The following is an 18688-nucleotide window of genomic DNA, read 5'->3' as shown; positions in this document are numbered from 1 at the left end:
GCAGGAGTAGGAGTAGATACTGAAGAATCAAGAATACAAAGCACCGAATCTAAGAAAGTCAGTTATAAATAAACATGAGGGGGTCTCTATACGTAGGCAATATACGGAGTATGACAGTCAATAAAAATGATGCTCAGGTGCCTTGTGTGAGCTTTTGTCTTTCTGTGGTAATTTATGCTTTCTACCTAAATATGGGTTGTCCTAGACTTAAAGTTATTAAATGTAGTAAATTTAAGCATAAACATAAAACAGGGGCCCCACATGTTAACTTTTCTCCTAACCAGAATGGGGATAGAGGTGCTGAAATCACTGAGAGATGTTCAGACCCCGAAGCATCAAAACATGTGCTAATAAACACATTCATAATCTTCCTTTCCATTTGTAGAATACAAACATAGAGGCTACAGAGACAAAAGTATTTTCCTGAAAATAAAACATACCACAATGTGTTTCATCTGAGCCATCCTTACAGTGTGGAAGACTGTCACAGAGATTGACCAGTGGGACACACTCTCCATTCTTACACTGAAAACTGTCTTCTTTGCAGGGCTCTATGGGGAAAGAATGTTTATTGTATAGTAGAAAGAAATGACCAATAGATGATTCTGGATGACCCATCCCATTTCTGTCCCGTTAGACATCAGCCCTTTGGCATGCATGTGGTTGAGCTAGCTTTGCCATTGAATAAGGATATATATATATATACTCAGTTGCTCAGAATGCCTCAGAAATAGTAGTGTGCAAGCCAGAGATATGGCTAGAGAAGAGTATGGGTAAACCCTTAAGCATCTCCTTTGCACACGGCAGTTCCAAGAGACGGTTAAGAGGTTTAAGACACACCCTACCCTCACAACTTTGTTAGTCTCTCTTCAATACACTTCTCTACCCCAAATGTACATACAAGCAACAACCATTGGAATGTTACACGAGCATAGACACACCTCTTGGTGTCAACAACCAAATGATGCCTCCAAACTTTTATTATATAGAAATGTGGAAGTTGCCTTTTGTTGGAATGAAGTTGGACCAGGCTGGAAACAGTGAGCTTAATTAAAGCGAGGCTAGGTGGGAAAAAGTAGTCACAGAAAAATAGAAACGGCAATAATAGTAATTTGAAAGGAAGTTAGACATTGAGTTCCAAACAAGTAAAGCAGGATTAGAGTCATAGGAATGTGTTTGGCACATGAAGAAGCAGAAGGAAAATGAAGAGGCTGGACAAGGAAGGAGCTGAGCGGGTTTGGAGACAGTTGATAGTTTCCAGAGTTTGAGCTGTGCAAAAACAGAACTCCTGGAAATATTCATTGTTTAAAGCGAGTGGATGCTGAGGTTTCCTGAAACTATTTGTTTGGTCTTAAAGGGTTTTGTGCTGGGAGAGCCCTCATATCACAGGGCGAGAGGGGTTTGCTTTCCTCAAGATGTTTTCTAATTATGGCTTAAGAGAGGTAGCTCCGTGCCAACACTAGGATGTCTGCTGAGGACCACATGGGATTTGGATCCCCTGAAAAGAAAAGGTGGTGGTTGGATATGGAGAAGCCTAATGTCTCTTCCCCTACGTGGCACATGGACAATTATAATGGGAAAGCAAAATCACCTGATAAAACTAAGGAACAGGGAAACCTGTATTAACGAAAATTAATCATGAGTTATTATATGTATTGTTTCCAAGGAGACACAATTTGCATTGAAATGGTTTCAAAACCAAATCATACTAACCTCCATAGAGACTTTCTCAATTTATGATGAACTAATGTAATGACACTTGCAAGGAATCTTTCCCGTTTTAAAATCTAGGTGGTGGCCCAAAATCTGAGAGCACTGATAATTTATTATACTATAAAGAGAGTTGCTATAGCCATATTACACTTACTAAATACAAAAACAAAACAAAACAAAAATCTGGTCCAGCAACTATGAATACCCATCACCTATTTCTAGTTATTAAAAAAAGAAAAAAATATTAGAGTCTTTTTTTGTTTCTAAAAAATAGACTGTATAGAGTTCTTGAGAAAGAATGCTTTCAAGTGGGAGAGGGGTAAATGGTGCCATCCCACAAAGTGAGGGGTGCCCCATGGCAACCAATTCATATTTTCAGCCTTAAAGAGGGATACCAGCACCTCACTCTGCAGCTGAAAGTTTATTATGCTGCAGAATCACAACGGCTGGTGTTTCCATGGGACCATCCCATCCCATCCCATCCCATCCCATCCCATCCCACCCCATCCCATCCCATCCCACCTCACCCATCCCATCCCATCCCATCCCATCCCATCCCATCCCATCCCATCCCATCCTACCCCATCCCACCCCATCCCATCCCATCCCATCCCATCCATCCATCCCCTCATCCCATCCATCCCATCCATCAACCCTTCCTTCCCATCCATCCCATCCCATCCATCCATCCATCCATCCATCCATCCCATCCATCCATCAATCCCATCCCATCCACCTCATCCCATCCCATCCATCCTTCCTACCCATCCTTCCTACCATCCTTCCTACCCCATCCCACCCCATCCCATCCCATCCCATCCCATCCCACCTCATCCCATCCCACCTCATCCCATCCTGTCCCACCTCATCCCATCCCTTCCTACCCCATCCCACCCCATCCCATCCCATCCCATCCCACCCCACCCCACCCCATCCCATCCCATCCCACCTCACCTCATCCCATCCCATCCCATCCCATCCCATCCCATCCCATCCCATCCCATCCTATCCCATCCCTTCCTACCCCATCCCACCCCATCCCACCCCATCCCATCCCATCCCATCCCATCCCACCTCATCCCATCCCATCCCACCTCATCCCATCCCATCCCATCCCATCCCATCCCATCCCATCCCATCCCATCCCATCCCATCCCATCCCATCCCATCCCATCCCATCCCATCCCATCCCATCCCACCTCATCCCATCCCATCCCATCCCTTCCTACCCATCCCTTCCTACCCATCCCTTCCTACCCCATCCCACCCCACCCCATCCCATCCCATCCCATCCCATCCCATCCCATCCCACCTCATCCCATCCCATCCCATCCCATCCCATCCCATCCCATCCCATCCCACCTCATCCCATCCCATCCCATCCCATCCCATCCCATCCCATCCCATCCCATCCCTTCCCATCCCATTCCATAACAAGGAATGCTGGTCAAAACCAAATAAATTGATTTCATGACCCACCTATTGAAATATATCAGACTAAATTGAAGTATAGTGAAAAATTTCATGGGAGATGGTGACTTGGTGACTCTAGTTTCCTAAAGTTTGTGGGCAGATAGTTGTATAAATAAAGATTGATGTCCATTTCCTATGTAATAAATTCAGAAGTCAGAAAGTTGGCTGAAACTCCCCTTGACAGTAGTTAGGGCTAGGAGAGAGGGTGGCAGTGGAAACAACCTGTATTTTATCTATGTGTAGGGCAGTACATGAGTTTCCATTTGGCCATTGGACACTGGGAATTATCATTGAGTGACAGCTGTCTAACAAAACAAGAAGGCTTCACAGCAAAAAAGTGGAGGATGGAGCCTGGGAGCGGGGAGGCAGGGTTAGTAGCTGAGCCTGGTTATAACGGATCACCTAGAAAGAATATTACCTGTGCCTACAGTGAAGTAGTACTGGGGAAGGAGGAGAGAAGAACACTTCAAAAAACCCACACCTCTGTTCTGCAATGCAGCCAGCATTTGGCCCAGAGCCACTGTTAGCCAAAAGAAAACTATGGTGGTGATGGATTTTTTTCTGTCTGCCTTTCCCCTGACTTTGGAGCTATGTATGGGAAAAGGAAAGGGAAAGAAAGTGGATAATGACTCAAAGACAAGATTTCTATCTATACTCCTCTACCTCAAGTTATTGGTCTAAGGTTTGTGCTTGAGTTAGGAGATTAAAAAGAAAAAAGTTTCTAATTAGATACTATTAAAGTGTTGATGCTGTATTTGCAAGTACATTTTAATACCTAAAAATCTTAACTATCTAGTTAAGAAAATTTAATACCTGAAATAACTGGCACAGTGAATAGATCTACCTGACATATGCAGGGGCAAAAAGGGAGATTTAAAATAAAGTAGATGAAGAAAAATAAAGGTTTTTTTGTTTGTTTGTTTATACTCTCATTGAGTCCATTCTTTAATTTGAATATTCAATATACTAGCTGCAATTCCCACAATGCATTGTTTCTCCATCTTTATATGCTCAGGGCTTTACAAAATGCAGAGCACAAAGTAGGATATCTATAGATATTTGTCAAATGTTAAGTGAATTGATTTATGTTAAATGAGTGATATGCCTCAAAAATTGGCGTAAACCTTAGTAATAGAGTTGACACGACCAATATAAAGCAGTCTTTAAAAGTATGATTTTAAAAAAAATAGACAGTTGATTGGCTGATGGTAACTACTGATTTGAAAAATAGAAGTTGATTCTATGAATTATGAAGATAAAATTCACTTATTTAAATTTGAATGGTATTTAAAATATGGGCTTGGTAATCATATGACCTTGGCTTGATTTACAATTTAGCCATTTTCATTTTATTAATTTTTGACCTTGGACAAATACATTAATCTTTCTGTGAGTCAGTTTCTTCAACTCTCAAATGGGAAGAGCTATCATTTATATCTTAGGTATATCATAAAAGTAAGTTATATTCATATACATGTGTGTATATATATATATATATATATATATATATACACATACATATATATATAGTATATCAATATGAATACACTGATTGCTCCATAAGTAATATTCTTAACAGCAAAAATAGTAACACTTAAAAAATCATCCTTTAAAAAAAAAATCATCCTTTTCACTGATAATTTTAAGTTAGTGTTCTTACTTCCTGGTGCCGGTTGTGCTCCTTTCCACTCCAGAAACCTTATACACAACAAGAAATCATACCTAATCCATTCCTCTGGGTATCTATAATTGGAGTGCTTTGTATACATTATTTTAAACTTTGAAAAATTCTATATTTTTTCAACCCCAGTCTAAGTTACCTTAAAAAATATTTTAAGGAAGACATAGCCTGGCTTGTCATTCCTACAAATCTTTGCCTCAGGAGAAGGGCAGGATACATATATCAAATATAATACTATTAAGGAGGTTCTTGTAAATGTAATTATCAATTTTTTCAACCAAATTAGTAAGTTGATAAATGATAAACACATATTTTTTCAACCAAATTAGTAAGGTGATAAATGGGTGAAGACAACGAAATATTCTACATGCAAACATTAACATTTTAACTGAGTTTATATATTATCTTCCTAGTATTAATTTTTCTTTAGAAAATAGGAAAACTTAAAACTAGGTATACATGTGTTTGTGTTTATAGTGTCTATTTAAAATCTGTACTTTAAAATGTATAATAGTTCTTTAAAAAGTTGGCAGCCTAATTATATATCCATGATCAAATATCTTAATATACTTACAGAATGTTAGTCACCACTAGTTATTTTAACATTATCTCATTACTTTGTAATCATAGATAAATTTATTGATAATTTGACTTTTACTAGTGTAGTCAAGCTGCATTTAATTGGATAAGCACATATTTGTTGGATGAAAATTTAAATATTACCTGAATTAAAATATAAATGAAAACATATATAGAAATCTGAAAATTTTAATTTATTTTTGTGCTCCAGTGGAAGCTGTTAAGGTTATAGCCTAAAATCCAGGATTATTAACTTGCTTCTATAAGAGAAATGCACTGAATGAAAAAATGCTGAATGAGGCAAAAGGCTCTATTGTCACTGAACTGAATAGAAATGGCAAATTCTGAGGAGAGGTATAAGAAAACTCTTTCAAATTTTTCCTCACATGCATGAACTGGATTCTGATTCTTTGCAACATACAATAGTTCAGCTTCATTAAGAAGTCTCTAATCCAAAAGTTTAACTCTCTGTGGCCTCTGAAATCTTATTTCTGATTGTTTTAAGCTCATAGTGAGAGAGAGGAAGAAGAAATATTGCTAAGAATTGCATTTCCTCATCTTTTATTTCCTCATCTTTTTATGAAGTCTCCAGTAGCCCTGCCTCATCTAGTCAACATATGCTTGGTTTTAAACAGAACTGAATTGATCTCCAAGGCACATGCCACACAATCTGGGGAAGGCTCTAAACCCCTCATTGTAATCAGCTGCCACTTCCACAGTTGCCTGATAAGCACGATTGAATTTCAAATGAAGACTCTCAGTATCAGAAAAGAGCAATGAGGGGACATTTACAGGAGATTGATCTTACTAAGTCTGTATTTCATATATCCTAGTTTAAAGTAACTGGAAATGTTAAAAATAGGATAAAAGAAATACAAAAATATGTTATATAATTGTTTTACATTTCAATTGAAGGCTTTGGAAGGTGTCCCAAAAATATCTCAGAAGATAAATGCAGCGCATAAACGCTGAACATTTATGATATCCTTTTTATTCTTTTTCCAAAATGACCAGTAAAGGAGAGCACCAATATAAACAGATACGTGTGCCCAACTTTTCTTTCCATGACCAGCTTGATTATCTTCCACTGCCAATTCCCTGTTTCTGTAATTGCTTTTCAGGTTTTTTTTGGTGTAAAAATCTCCCTGGGAGAAGATTGTGCTGATGATGACTCAATCACTCAGTTTTCTACTCCCAGCAGCATCTAAACCGTATCCAGGAGGATTGTAAAAGCACATTCTCAGCATATTCACCACACAGTGATGATTGGGGAAGAATCCATTCTATCTCCAACCAAGGGAATTTTCTCTAAATGTTTTATTTCCTAAGTAACATCATTATAGTAGTAGTTGAAATCTAGTGAAAGGGCAAACAATTATAAACTATCCCTAAACCATAAATCTGGCATCTTTTGTGTGTTGGGAGCTATAGATTATGTTCTTCCGACTTTCATCTTGAATATAAATTGCCTGTAATGTTTTTTGAAATCATTGCTATTGCATTTATCTAATTACAATAATCTCATAAAAACCAGTAACTAATATTTTTGATGGAAGACATTTGTTGCTGTCTGCCTTTGCACAACTTATCTTTCCACTTCTTTCTTCCCTCCTCATTTACAATTTAAAATATAGGTGTGGTAACCTATTATTTCTCTAAAATTTTGTTTTAAGATGCTTTCTCTTTTGCAAGTGGTGGAATGCCCAATGATTATTTCAATTGGATTTATGAATAAATTCACTCCCTTATTGGTTAAAGCTACATTTTTAAAAAAATATCAGTTCAGTTGGTTTTAGTGTTCATCTACATTGCTTTGAAAAATATACTTCTCTCCAAAGTTCTTTCCATGACATCATTCTTGGAAAAAAATTGGGAGGCTCTCCCCTCCAGTAGAATAGGTATTATGTATTTTCTTGCTGTGTTTTAAGATACTTTGCAGAACTGAGCACATAATTCTATTGCATTCAAATATGAATGATAATGATGGCTATACATTTTTTTATTGCAGTGGTTTCTCCTCAAAAACTTATAAATGTCAGTTTTTACGTATTCACCATGAAATGAGTAAAGCATAAACATGGTCTGATTTTTAACACCTTTGAAAAGTGATTATATTTATCCTGCTTAAAAATCTTGCAAATTTTTTTTTCCTCTTGAAATTTAAAAATTTAAACAGGAAACGTTATAACATTGATTCCTGTTCATTAATTTTTTTTACAGCAAACTGTCAGACTTCATGATACTTAGGTCACTTTCATCAGATCCAGTAATTACATACAGAAGGTGCCAAAAAATGTATACACATTTAAAAACAAACAAACAAACATGTATTAAAATTGTGATACTCAATATATACTGATAACAAAAGATGAATACAAGTCATGTGTATACATTTTTTTTGGCACCCTGGTATATATATTTTTCCCTATTCTACCTTTCATTGTTAGTTTTGATTGGTTCTTTTTCTTTGGAAATGCCTATTATTTTCAAATTGTGGTTTTTTGTTTTTCTTGCATACCTATTACAGACTCTCACAATTGTTATAGCTTCTATTCAGGGCCAAAGGGTTGACAAGATACAAGTCATCTTCCATATTTGCTGTAAAACTGAAAGAGTACAACTTTCTGTGATAGAGTCAAAAGTCTAGGCCAATTGTAACTGGAGGAACAGATATTTGCACAGATGGATCTGGGATTAGAAAATAGACCAGAAGAGGATTGAAGCTCCAACCCTACCTCTTTCCTAGACATTCTAGTTAAGGACAGACTGACCACAGTCTCCTATGGAAGGGAAAGATAGATGGAGGAAGTAACCTGTATATTGTATTCCTGACATATTTGCACCTAGAAAGAAACAGACTTGTGGTCAATAGCATAAGGAAAATCATAGTCCAAGGGGAGCAGCGGGTAATAAAGTACTATCTGCAGATGGTTGACTACAAAGAGTTATATCATATATGAATATAAAGATATAGATACATTCATGATGAAAAGACAAGCAATACTCCCCCCTTCACCCCGCTGATTATGTTATGGATATAATTAAAAATATAGGTTAAGAAGGTTGTGCATACTAGCAAAAATCAGCATCAAATTCCTTCATCCTTCATGGCAGTGGCTTTACACTGCTTGTCTCTGAGAAGTTAATGATGTTAATATTTTAATTGGATGTTGTTGGCATTCAAACAGCTCACTTGCCTGTCTCCCTGCTGTTCTCTGAAAATGCTCTTGGCAAAGGGAACGTGACAGACCGTTCTCCTTCCTCACAGTGCCAACAATCCTATTTGTAATGTTTAAAATGGCCATTTTCAGTGAATAAAATCCACAACTCTTTATTCAGCAGAGAAGTGCAAATAGATCTGCTGAGAAACAGTGTGGTTTCCTGCTTTGAACAAATTCAGGTAGTGGTTAAACAAATATAAAGGAAGGAAATCTTTGTTAAGATGAGGAAAAATGAGTGTTTTGGAATGTAAACACTGAAATTGTATTTAGGCCTTGGAGTCCTAATATGACTTTATGTTTTGCTCCAAAAGTTACAATGCAACATTTAATCCCAAATGCCCTTACCTGGAAACCCCAAGTGATAGCCAGTAGTGAAGTTGGCTTTAAATCCCCCTTTTGTCAACACATCATTAGTGATAAAAAGCACAGTCATTCTGTTGGAGGTTGAGAACAAGTCCTTTACTGGACCAGGCCCTGTATACACAGCTGCTCCAAAAGAAAACAAGATAATCGGTGAGATGATCCTTTGAATCTAGAAGGAAATACACTCTTTTTCTCAGTTCCATCTTCTAGAGATACCCAACATGAGCATGGCTTGCTCAAAAAGCAGACACATGTAAATAAATGTGTATATTCTTTTACATTTTGGACACTGCTTCTTGGAAAGTCACTTCTTGATTGATTGTTTCCAATATTACTTGAGGTTTCTGCAGCTCTATAATTTAGTGATGAATTACTCATAACATTTTCTGGCTTAGCGCGTCTACTATTCGAAGTTCATGTTATCCCAGAAAAATGAGTATTTGCCTGCTTTTAAAGACCTTTATAAGACAATGGAAATTATAGTTTTCCTTTTCCAAATTTATTTGGTGTTTTTTGTGAGTTGAATCATTAACCTAATCTGAAGGATGGATTAATTAGAGACAGATAATGTAAACTTAAATGGTGGTTTTCAAAATTTTTTGCACTAGTCCCTCGGCTTTGGGGTTTTATAAGCAATAAAATACTTCTTACTAAACAATAAAGGCTTAAGCTAATCAAAAATATGTTCATATTACTAAATAATTTATATTTTGGTATCTCTTCAAGCAATTCTGTTTCAAAAGAACTTCTTGCCCATAAATTTGAAAACTACAATTCTGAGATCCTTTTGGAATTCTTACTGACTTTTTAATGATTGATGTAAATCATAAAAGGTGAAATGATAAAAAATGATTTCTCTTAGATCATGAGAACACTGAAGTTTTTATTAGAAGAACAGTGTAACCTGAAAAATGGGAGAACTACCCAAAATGTCTTTATAACTGTATAGAAGAAAGTTAAATTTGAAGTTCCTCAGTTCTTTCTCACCCTAACCTCCTGGCCCACTGATTCTTTCATTGTTTATTTGTCCTGTGTGGGCTTCTCAAAATCCTCTTCCAGGAAGCTTGTGTTTTAGAACTTTGTGAATTTGCTGAAGAAATCCACATAACAGACTAGCTGGGGAACCCTCTCCACCACTCTGCCCCTTCATTGCTGTAGAAAGTTCCTGTGCAGTGTTCAGCCATTGGTTGCAGTGTTCATGTGATTGTACCCTGATTGTATTGGGCCATATTTTATAGGAGATGGTTAATGCGAGTCCAAAGCATAGTTAGATAAAACACTTTTACTTGTAAAGGGTGTTGTTTCATGCATCCTAATTCATATTTTACTCATTTTTATGATTTAATGTATGACTTCTCAAGAGATAGGTCTTTCTTGAAAATTGGTAGTAGTTACATAAGACATGGCAATTATACTTGACTGATAGATTTTTATTAAGTTAACATGTATTTTATGATCTAGGTACAATAATTTCCTCAAGAATAGTACATTTTACTCATCTTTATTAAAAATTAATGATTGATACAAAATAAATTGTAGGGAAAATCCTCGACTTTGATCAATTTTTGAATCAATCTCAGGTACTTATTAGAAGCAGCTAGTACTAGAGACACAGACAATCAAAGTAATAGTAAATGTAAACTAAAACATATGTAAAAATTTTGCATAACAAACACATTTGTTTTGTTGGTTTGAAATGAAATCAAACTTGATTTCATAGCTGTGGATATCTGATGTTCACATGATGCATAGAAAATTGCATCATGGTTGTCCTTAGCTCTTAGTCTTCAAGGTATAATGCTTATTGTAGTGAATGAATGCCAGCTAGCAGGAACTGCGAACTCAAAAATATTAATCCTGGTTTGCCAAGAATGCTCAAGAAGAATATTATTCCATTATCATTGCAAACAGCCTCCACATTAAAAGCTCTACGTAAAATACAGCATGCTACTCTACTGTTGAATTTTCATTTTGCTAGTTGTAAGAAAGTGATTACATTTATTGAGAAATGCTCTCTCCCTCAGTCCAATGTCTTGAGCCATACAGCCTTCACAATATTTAAACTGCAGACTTACCTAAGAGCAAGGAATCATCTCCACCACCATCTCTGATTTCCACTACATCTGCAATATTTTCTAAGTCAAATTCTTGAAAATGAAGTTGTATATTTTTTCCATTTTGTGCATTTAAATTCCAAACACCTTAAAAGTAGTAAAGAACAATACTTAGTTTAGAATACACTTTTTATTTCTTTTAAAAGCTTCACTCTCTTGGGAATTTCAAATCATTTTCAAAGATTTTTTTCATACTCATTTTAAAATTGGTAGTTCATTTTGAAACAAAACAAAATTACTAGCCTTAGTATCAATAAACACTCCTTGTTCTTTATTGATTCCTTAAACAATTTAGTCTTTAGATTCTATTCTAGGCCCTTTCCTTATTCTGTATGGGGGTTCTCATTTACTCTTAAGGAAAATCATTTCATTGACGTAGTAATGACTTCCAAGTCTTTATTTCCTGCACATTTTTTTGGAAAAGTAGATAAATTTAACCAATTATTTACTGTGTATGGATGTTTGTATCTCAAAGTCAACATGTAATAAGGAGAATACAGAATTACATCCTTCCAAAACTCATTTCTCTTTTTATTATTCAGTGAATGGCACCACTAATCATCCACTCACAGGTGTTCTACACCAGAAATCTCCACATCTCCTTGACCTCCTCTCTCCTACCACATCCAATCACCCAGGCTTGCCAATACTACCTCCTATATCCCTTGATCCCATTTACTTCTGAGTCTCCACTGCTACTCTATGAGTTTAAGTCACTGTTATTTTTCATCTCCTAATTGGTGATGCTGATGGCTCACCTCCCTTCCCCTCTATCTCTGATCCTACAGCCAGATGGATTCATCTAAAATGCAAGCTTGATTTTATCACTATTTTTATGGAAACCGTTTGAAGTCTCCATTGTTCTCAGAATAAAATCCAAACTGCTTACTTAATATAATGTGAAATCCCTTCACACCTGAACTTCATTTGTTATCATTATTTAATTTTGCTTGGGGATTCCAGAAAAAGTTACGTCTCCTAACATCTGAACTCATGTCCCTCCACAGCATTCTGCCTTTGTCCTTATTATAACAGCACTGTGGGCATTTTGTAATGCTTGAAACTTCATCTAGACTGAACAATGTGTGTTTCTTCTTTACTTATTTCAGTAGCTAACAAGTAAAATGCTCAATGTATATTTGTTGAATAAATCAATACATGTAATACATTTCTCTAAATTGTTGTTTCAATGTTCCACTGATTTTCAGATTTTTTAGATCATTCCTTTGTACAAGTGATATGTTTAAAAGATGTGTTCTTCAATATGAAGTAGAGATGATAATCTCTGATTTCCCAAACAAGTCAAATTTGATTAATGGCTGTTTATTTTTCTTGAATCAGATATCTCCCCATAATAGTGACTCTACTATTCTATGAAAGTGATACTTATCTCTTGATCATTGGAAGCAAGAAAAGTTGGCATTTTCTAACAGCACATTTTTTATTGTCATTAGTGCCTTTCTTTCACTGGTAGAATCCCCCATTTAGATCCATGGTGCTAATCAGGTGTGGCTGCAGGAAGAACATATCTGTTTCTCAGACCTGCCGGAGTGGAATCTTTGTAGGATGGGCCGGGAAGCTGCATCTTTAACACAGTATCTAGGCAGCTCTAACGAACTTCTCCATTTAGTAATAATGACTTAGAGACAGGCTTTGCACAGTTTTAGCTAACTCATCTTCTCACTAGACTTAGATATTTTTTAGTGATCCTCTTATTATTTTATCTTTTACACTAGGACTCTAATCACATTACTCTAGCTGCTTTATTGACTCTATATTTACAAAAGGTGTAGCTGTCACAATAGGCTCTTTGCTGGTTAAACTTTTCCCTGACTTCATTTTATGGAATAGCAAACTTGTTATATACACTATAGGCCTTATATGTATAATTAAGGAGAGTGATTAAGAGAGTGTTATCTCAAGTAAGGCTAGCTCTTTCACTTACTGGTTTTATTCAACTTTTGAATTTGAGAATTATAATAATAGCACCAGCTATGAAGGGTTATTGTGAGAATTGACTGAAATAGTGTATATTAATCACTAACACAGTGCCTGGCCTGAAATAATGCTAAAAATATTAGTAATTTGTTCTTGTTATTTTTGCTGTTATCATTATATTAAGTAGTCTCATAAATGTAGGTATATCCACACATGGCGAATTTGTAAACTATTTTGCTATGTCAAGGGGAAACTTTGATATATACAATTATTTCTCATGGCCTGGAAAAGAAATAACTCACAGAAAGCCTGGTTAGGGTAGCTGTTCGGAAAATTCATAGAAGTGAAAGTTGTATTTGGTTCCCACAGTTCAAAAGGTCCTCCACAGTCCGCTGAAATGGAAAGCAATGAAAAATCATTAGTAACATAATGTTTATTTCCGAGACAATACTGTTTGCTAGAAAATACCAAATACGTTTCTTGAAATACTGGTTTTGACAGATATATTTTAAAGTATGTGTATGAGAAAACCTTGCAACTTAAGTAAGGGAAAAATAGGTCTCTTTATTGAACAACATCTCAAAACGTTAAATATTCCTATGTTCTTTGTGAATCTCCAAGAGGGTATAATAGTGTGCATCATTTTCCAAAATTATTTGGTCAAGGAAAACCTTTTTGCTGCACACCTTTTACAAATAGGCTGCATGAGTAAGGTATCAACTTGCAGTAAAAAAGAAAATGATTCTTTATAATAGAACAAATCTTGTATCTGCCACTCTCTTATGAGATGAGCTAGTAAATCACTAATCTTGCCATTTCTTGCCTTTTTTTTTTCCCCTTTCTTTTTTCTACTTTTTTTTGGCAGAGGGGAAACTTTACCATCCCGTATAATGAGGCATTTGACTGTCAGGAAAGGGAGATAAGCTGAAACTCCACTTGCTTAATAATTGCCGCAGAGTGATCTGTTAGCCAACGCTGTCCAGGAGTCAGTTGGACCTGAGCTTAATGCAATTCATTAGAAAAATAGAGCACAGGACTTCCAGTTAAAAGTATGATGCTTTAACAAGGTACATTAAGTTTATGAAATTCTTAACATACTTTATATCTTCTTACTTATTAGAAGAAAATTCGAAAGTAATGTAAAAATTCATAAACTACTTTTAGTATCCCAATTCTATCTTATTTTTATTATCGGGTTATATTTAAGGTCAAAAGAATAAAAGTAACCTAATCTGAAGAACACTGGGATAAGTATGTATATTTCCTATTATTAACAAACATATGATACTGGAATGCCAATAAGATAGAAATCAGATTATAGGAGTGATAATTAAATGTCTCTACACCAACAGCAATGTCGTCAGTCAGATGCTTTCCTTCGATCCCTCTTTTATGTATCGCCTGCCTTATTTATACAGATCCTTTGAACGTCATGTGCATCTTCCAAATTTGTACGTGATAAACCTCTTAGATTTGGGTTCATGATGTATCTGATGGGACAGAGAGGCAGTTGCAGTTCCTTGATAGTAACTTATCCTACTCTGCAGAGTGCTAGGGCCTGGTCTACCTTATACGCCCTCCTGGGTCAGGCTGGTCTGGACCCAGATGAGCTTAGCAAGAATAAGAAAACCTCTTACAATAACCTTATCTTTTGCGTAGTGTTTCCATATACATTGTCTCGTCTGGGGAAAATTATCGTGTATAAAAGGAAGGTTGTTAGAGCTGGTAGATTAAAATTTTTTCTCTGAATTTGTTACCTGTCTTTTTGAGACTTGGTTTTCTCATTTATAAAATAGATATAGTATATATATTAGAGATTTTCAGGGTTTTAAGCCTATAAAATACAGACATAATTTGTGAAAAGTGCCTACACATTACCTGGCACGCTGAGCATTGGTTTTCAATGCATATTTATGGATTAGGTAATTACTATTATTATGTCTATTTTAAACAGACAATTTGAGCATTAGAGGTATTCAGTTACTTGCTAATGCTGTACACATTCACTTAGTGTCGAAGACAAAACTCCAACTCAGTGTCAAACTCATCCCACAGCATGTTACTGTCTCCTGTTGGGTTGATGAAACTCGGAATCATTTCTACCATCTAGTCCAAGCCACAGGCAGCGTTAGAATGAGTCTCAATAAGTAGCACTTGGTGGCTATATGACATATTCTTGATGGGTATGGACAAAGAGAAGGAGGGCAGAAGGGAACATAAACGAAAACACTAACAAATAAGGTCAAGGAGGGATAGATGTAGAAGGAAGAAAGCACTATCTGTACACAGGGTCCTGAAGAAGATATTTGAACCAAAGGAAGACTGACAATAGGGAATAAGGGCAGGTTCTCCACTGGGAAGGGTGAGAGAAAGGCTGAGAGAATTGTATGATCCCATAGCAGCTCTTCCTCTGAAGCTAATACTCTCTTTGATTTTGTTACTATTTGTCTTGCAAAGATTTCTGTAGAAGAATCTACTACAACTCCTCAACTCTCGCATACATACAAGTCATTTAATTTTAATAATTCTAAGTGCCATGAAATGGTACCTTCAATCCTCAATGAAACTAATTGTGAAGGGAAAGGGACAAAACTGCAGGGACAATTATTTTTGTAACTGCAGGGACAAAAATAATTGTGCAGACTGAAGACAAGGGAAAACCAACTTTTCTGATTTCACAAGTTTAGCCTTGGCCAGTGTGGCCAGAGGTATTTTGTTTGTTGGTTTTGTTTGTTGTTGATGTTTAACCATCATTCTGATTTTCTCTTCAAGGAATAGGAAAATTTCAAAATCTGATTCTCCTAATATGGTAATATATAATATATAGTAATATAGTATATATTTTGGAGAATATATTACATTTTCACATAATGGAATACTTAATAGTACGTTATAGTATACGTAAATGAGAAGGCAGGATTTTAATAAATACAAAACCAGACCTTAAATGTTGTCAAGTGTAACTGTTAAGCCTGTCAAGACAGGCAGTTTACTTAGCATTTCTGCATTAAATAGACGTCTTAGAAATTTATTCCTTTAAAATACTTAAGAAGTGCTGCATTTCATATATAATTCTATATCAAATAATTGACCATGAGATAGCTCTGATCTTTGGCCTGATAAGAAATATCAGTTTATCTCTGTATTTAAATGACTGTAAGGAATTGACAAAATCACTTTCAGCCATTCTAAATCTGATGACACAATCTATTTTAATGGTGGTGTTGCTATAGTGGAAATGTAACATGTGCTTCTTAATAGAGGAGCCAAACTCTCATGAAATGTAATTTTGGATATCACAGTCATGCTGTGTTATTAGATAAACCTTCGCCTCCCCACCCACACACAGAACACGAGTCAAATAGCCTGTCCGGTACAGGAAACTCTATTCATTTACAGTTGTTAAACTTTCATTTTTCTTTTTCTTGGAGCTGTTCTCTCAAAGATTTGTATTCTGATGAATTTCTTACTATGCCAGTAGGGATTTTCCCTACATACATTATGTAAATAATATGCAGTATTTTGCAAAGTGGTTATCAGAGCTAGATAGATTTCTTGAGGCATGTCATTTTTAATCCATGCTTAAGCCTCTGACGTCCATGAGATATGTGTCAACGTGGAGGTAGTATGTGGTGAAAAGGAGAGCCCAGCTTTCATCTACAATAGGAGGGTTCAAATTAAAGATATATTTGGTAAAACAAGAAATAAGGATACAGTAAAAAGGTTTTTGATTGGTACTCATGCCGATAATAGATGTAGCTTGACAAATAATACCTCACAGTGATGTTTAAACATGTGAAAAGTGGCTAATTTTAAAATCAACAATTATTTTTCATTATCATAGTAATACATAGTTGCACAAGATTACAGAAAACATTTTAGAAACTTAGGTGGTAATATAAAATCTCCCATGAAAATTTTGTGCTCAGTTTTGAAAACTGAACTTAATTTCCCCAAACTATGTGCAATGTGGATCCCTAGAAACAAGGGAGGAAACCGATTTTTTCTAGTCAATTACTTGTCTGGGATTATTTTCTTATTTAAATGCTCTAGAAGATCTAAAGAAAGGCTATTAGCCAGTCAGCCATGGTTTTCTTTTATTGCTGCTTAAACAAATCAGTGATCTGGAACCAGGAAAGCTCTGCACAAATAAGAATTTCACTGAACCAGTTGCAAATGGCATTAGAATGAAATTGTTCACACTGCATTTGACGGTAATTAACATTTTCTGCTGTGCTAAATATTGCCCTGAAGTGAATCATTTTGAAACTGGAACAAAAATACTCTGGGCAAATTCTGAAGTTTGTATTTTAAAATCAGATGGGTTATCCTACCATCATAATTTCCCTATTATTAAAATACGCAAGGATATCATGCTCCCTTGATATTGAGGTATTATTTTTCTCTCTTTTTGAATGGAATAGATATTAGAACTGTATGGACTAGATTGGTAAAATTTTAATATGGGAAATCCTATTTAAAATTTCATATGTATGACATTATGTACAAAAATTATCTTAAATTTTCCATTTTACATAATGAGAATTTGCTCTTTTTAAAATACTGAGTCTATGGAACTGTTACTTTCATCTAGAAAATTTTTCTTCTTGACCACTTGTTGATGAATAGAAGAACATGCTGGCATAAAGGATTACAAAGAAAGTCTGTTGTTTTAAATATCAAAATAGCAAGATCTTGCTAATATTTGGTATCCATAGAAATTGTTTATCAAACCAACAGTGATTTTAATAATTATAATTTCTTTTTTGTTTTTGCATGAAAACATTTTATATGATAGACAGTAGGGTTTGGGGCACCTACAACATAAAGTGAGACAATTATTTTTAAACAATGCCACAAAGCCAAATTATTGTGTTCATGTTGATATTTTCTCCAACCCCATCCCCACCATTATTTCCAAGCTTTAGTTCTTGTATAAAACTTTTGTTTGGCAAAATGAGGGGAGGGGAGGGGAGGGGAGGGGAGGGGAGGGAGAGATTGGCTCTTAGTTCACATCTAATAATATTTATTCATCATCTATTTACGTGATATTAAGAACCAGACAGACACTTGTGAAGCAAAGGTGAATGAGATCCAGAGTTTAGTGTCAAGAAACTCAATTCTTGCCACAAGTTTGTGGCCAATATTATTACATGAGAATGCATGGTACTTTCCTGCTTTTGTTTTAATTTTATGATTGTCATTCTGTCTCTTAATCTAATGCTTCCTTAAAGCCTTCTCCACTTCACACTCTTTTATCCGAAGTCCTCTGTCACTTACTTCTCTAATTTACTACATTTAAGGTCACACAAGTATGTATTGCTTTTAATATTTATTTATATGAGTTATATTTCTTTTTCCATGTATTAATAGTTACTGCTACATCTTACATTTCTTTTGCAGTGCTTTGTACATAGGTACTAGATTTTATAAACTTTGAGTGAATGTTTGAAATATTGAGGAATTTATGTATAACCCCTACAAGGTTCTAAACATGTTAACACACAAGCTGGTAATTATAAACTAGTGTTTTGATGGGATGTAAATGCACTTTCAATATGGTATCACGGGACAGGTGTGACAATGTAATTACTGCCCTTATCTTA

General features: G+C 35.6%; 1 protein-coding gene across 2 annotated transcripts in view; it reads right to left on the bottom strand.

The window, feature by feature from the left end:
• TMPRSS15 (transmembrane serine protease 15) overlaps window positions 1-18688 on the bottom strand; it is a 111857-nt gene that overhangs the window by 39333 nt on the left and 53836 nt on the right. For both annotated transcript variants that reach the window (XM_074326540.1, XM_074326546.1), the window contains 4 exons: window positions 13385-13474; window positions 11106-11231; window positions 9013-9153; window positions 441-551 (listed from right to left, as the gene is read on the bottom strand). In XM_074326540.1, coding sequence (XP_074182641.1) covers window positions 441-551; window positions 9013-9153; window positions 11106-11231; window positions 13385-13474 — 468 coding nt within the window. The remainder of the gene's footprint in view (window positions 1-440; window positions 552-9012; window positions 9154-11105; window positions 11232-13384; window positions 13475-18688) is intronic.

This window comes from Rhinolophus sinicus, linkage group LG01, assembly GCF_036562045.2.
Source record: "Rhinolophus sinicus isolate RSC01 linkage group LG01, ASM3656204v1, whole genome shotgun sequence".
Classification (NCBI taxonomy): Eukaryota; Metazoa; Chordata; class Mammalia; order Chiroptera; family Rhinolophidae; genus Rhinolophus; species Rhinolophus sinicus.
Note: the sequence above shows the minus strand (reverse complement) of the source record. Positions and strands in the feature narration are given on the sequence as shown.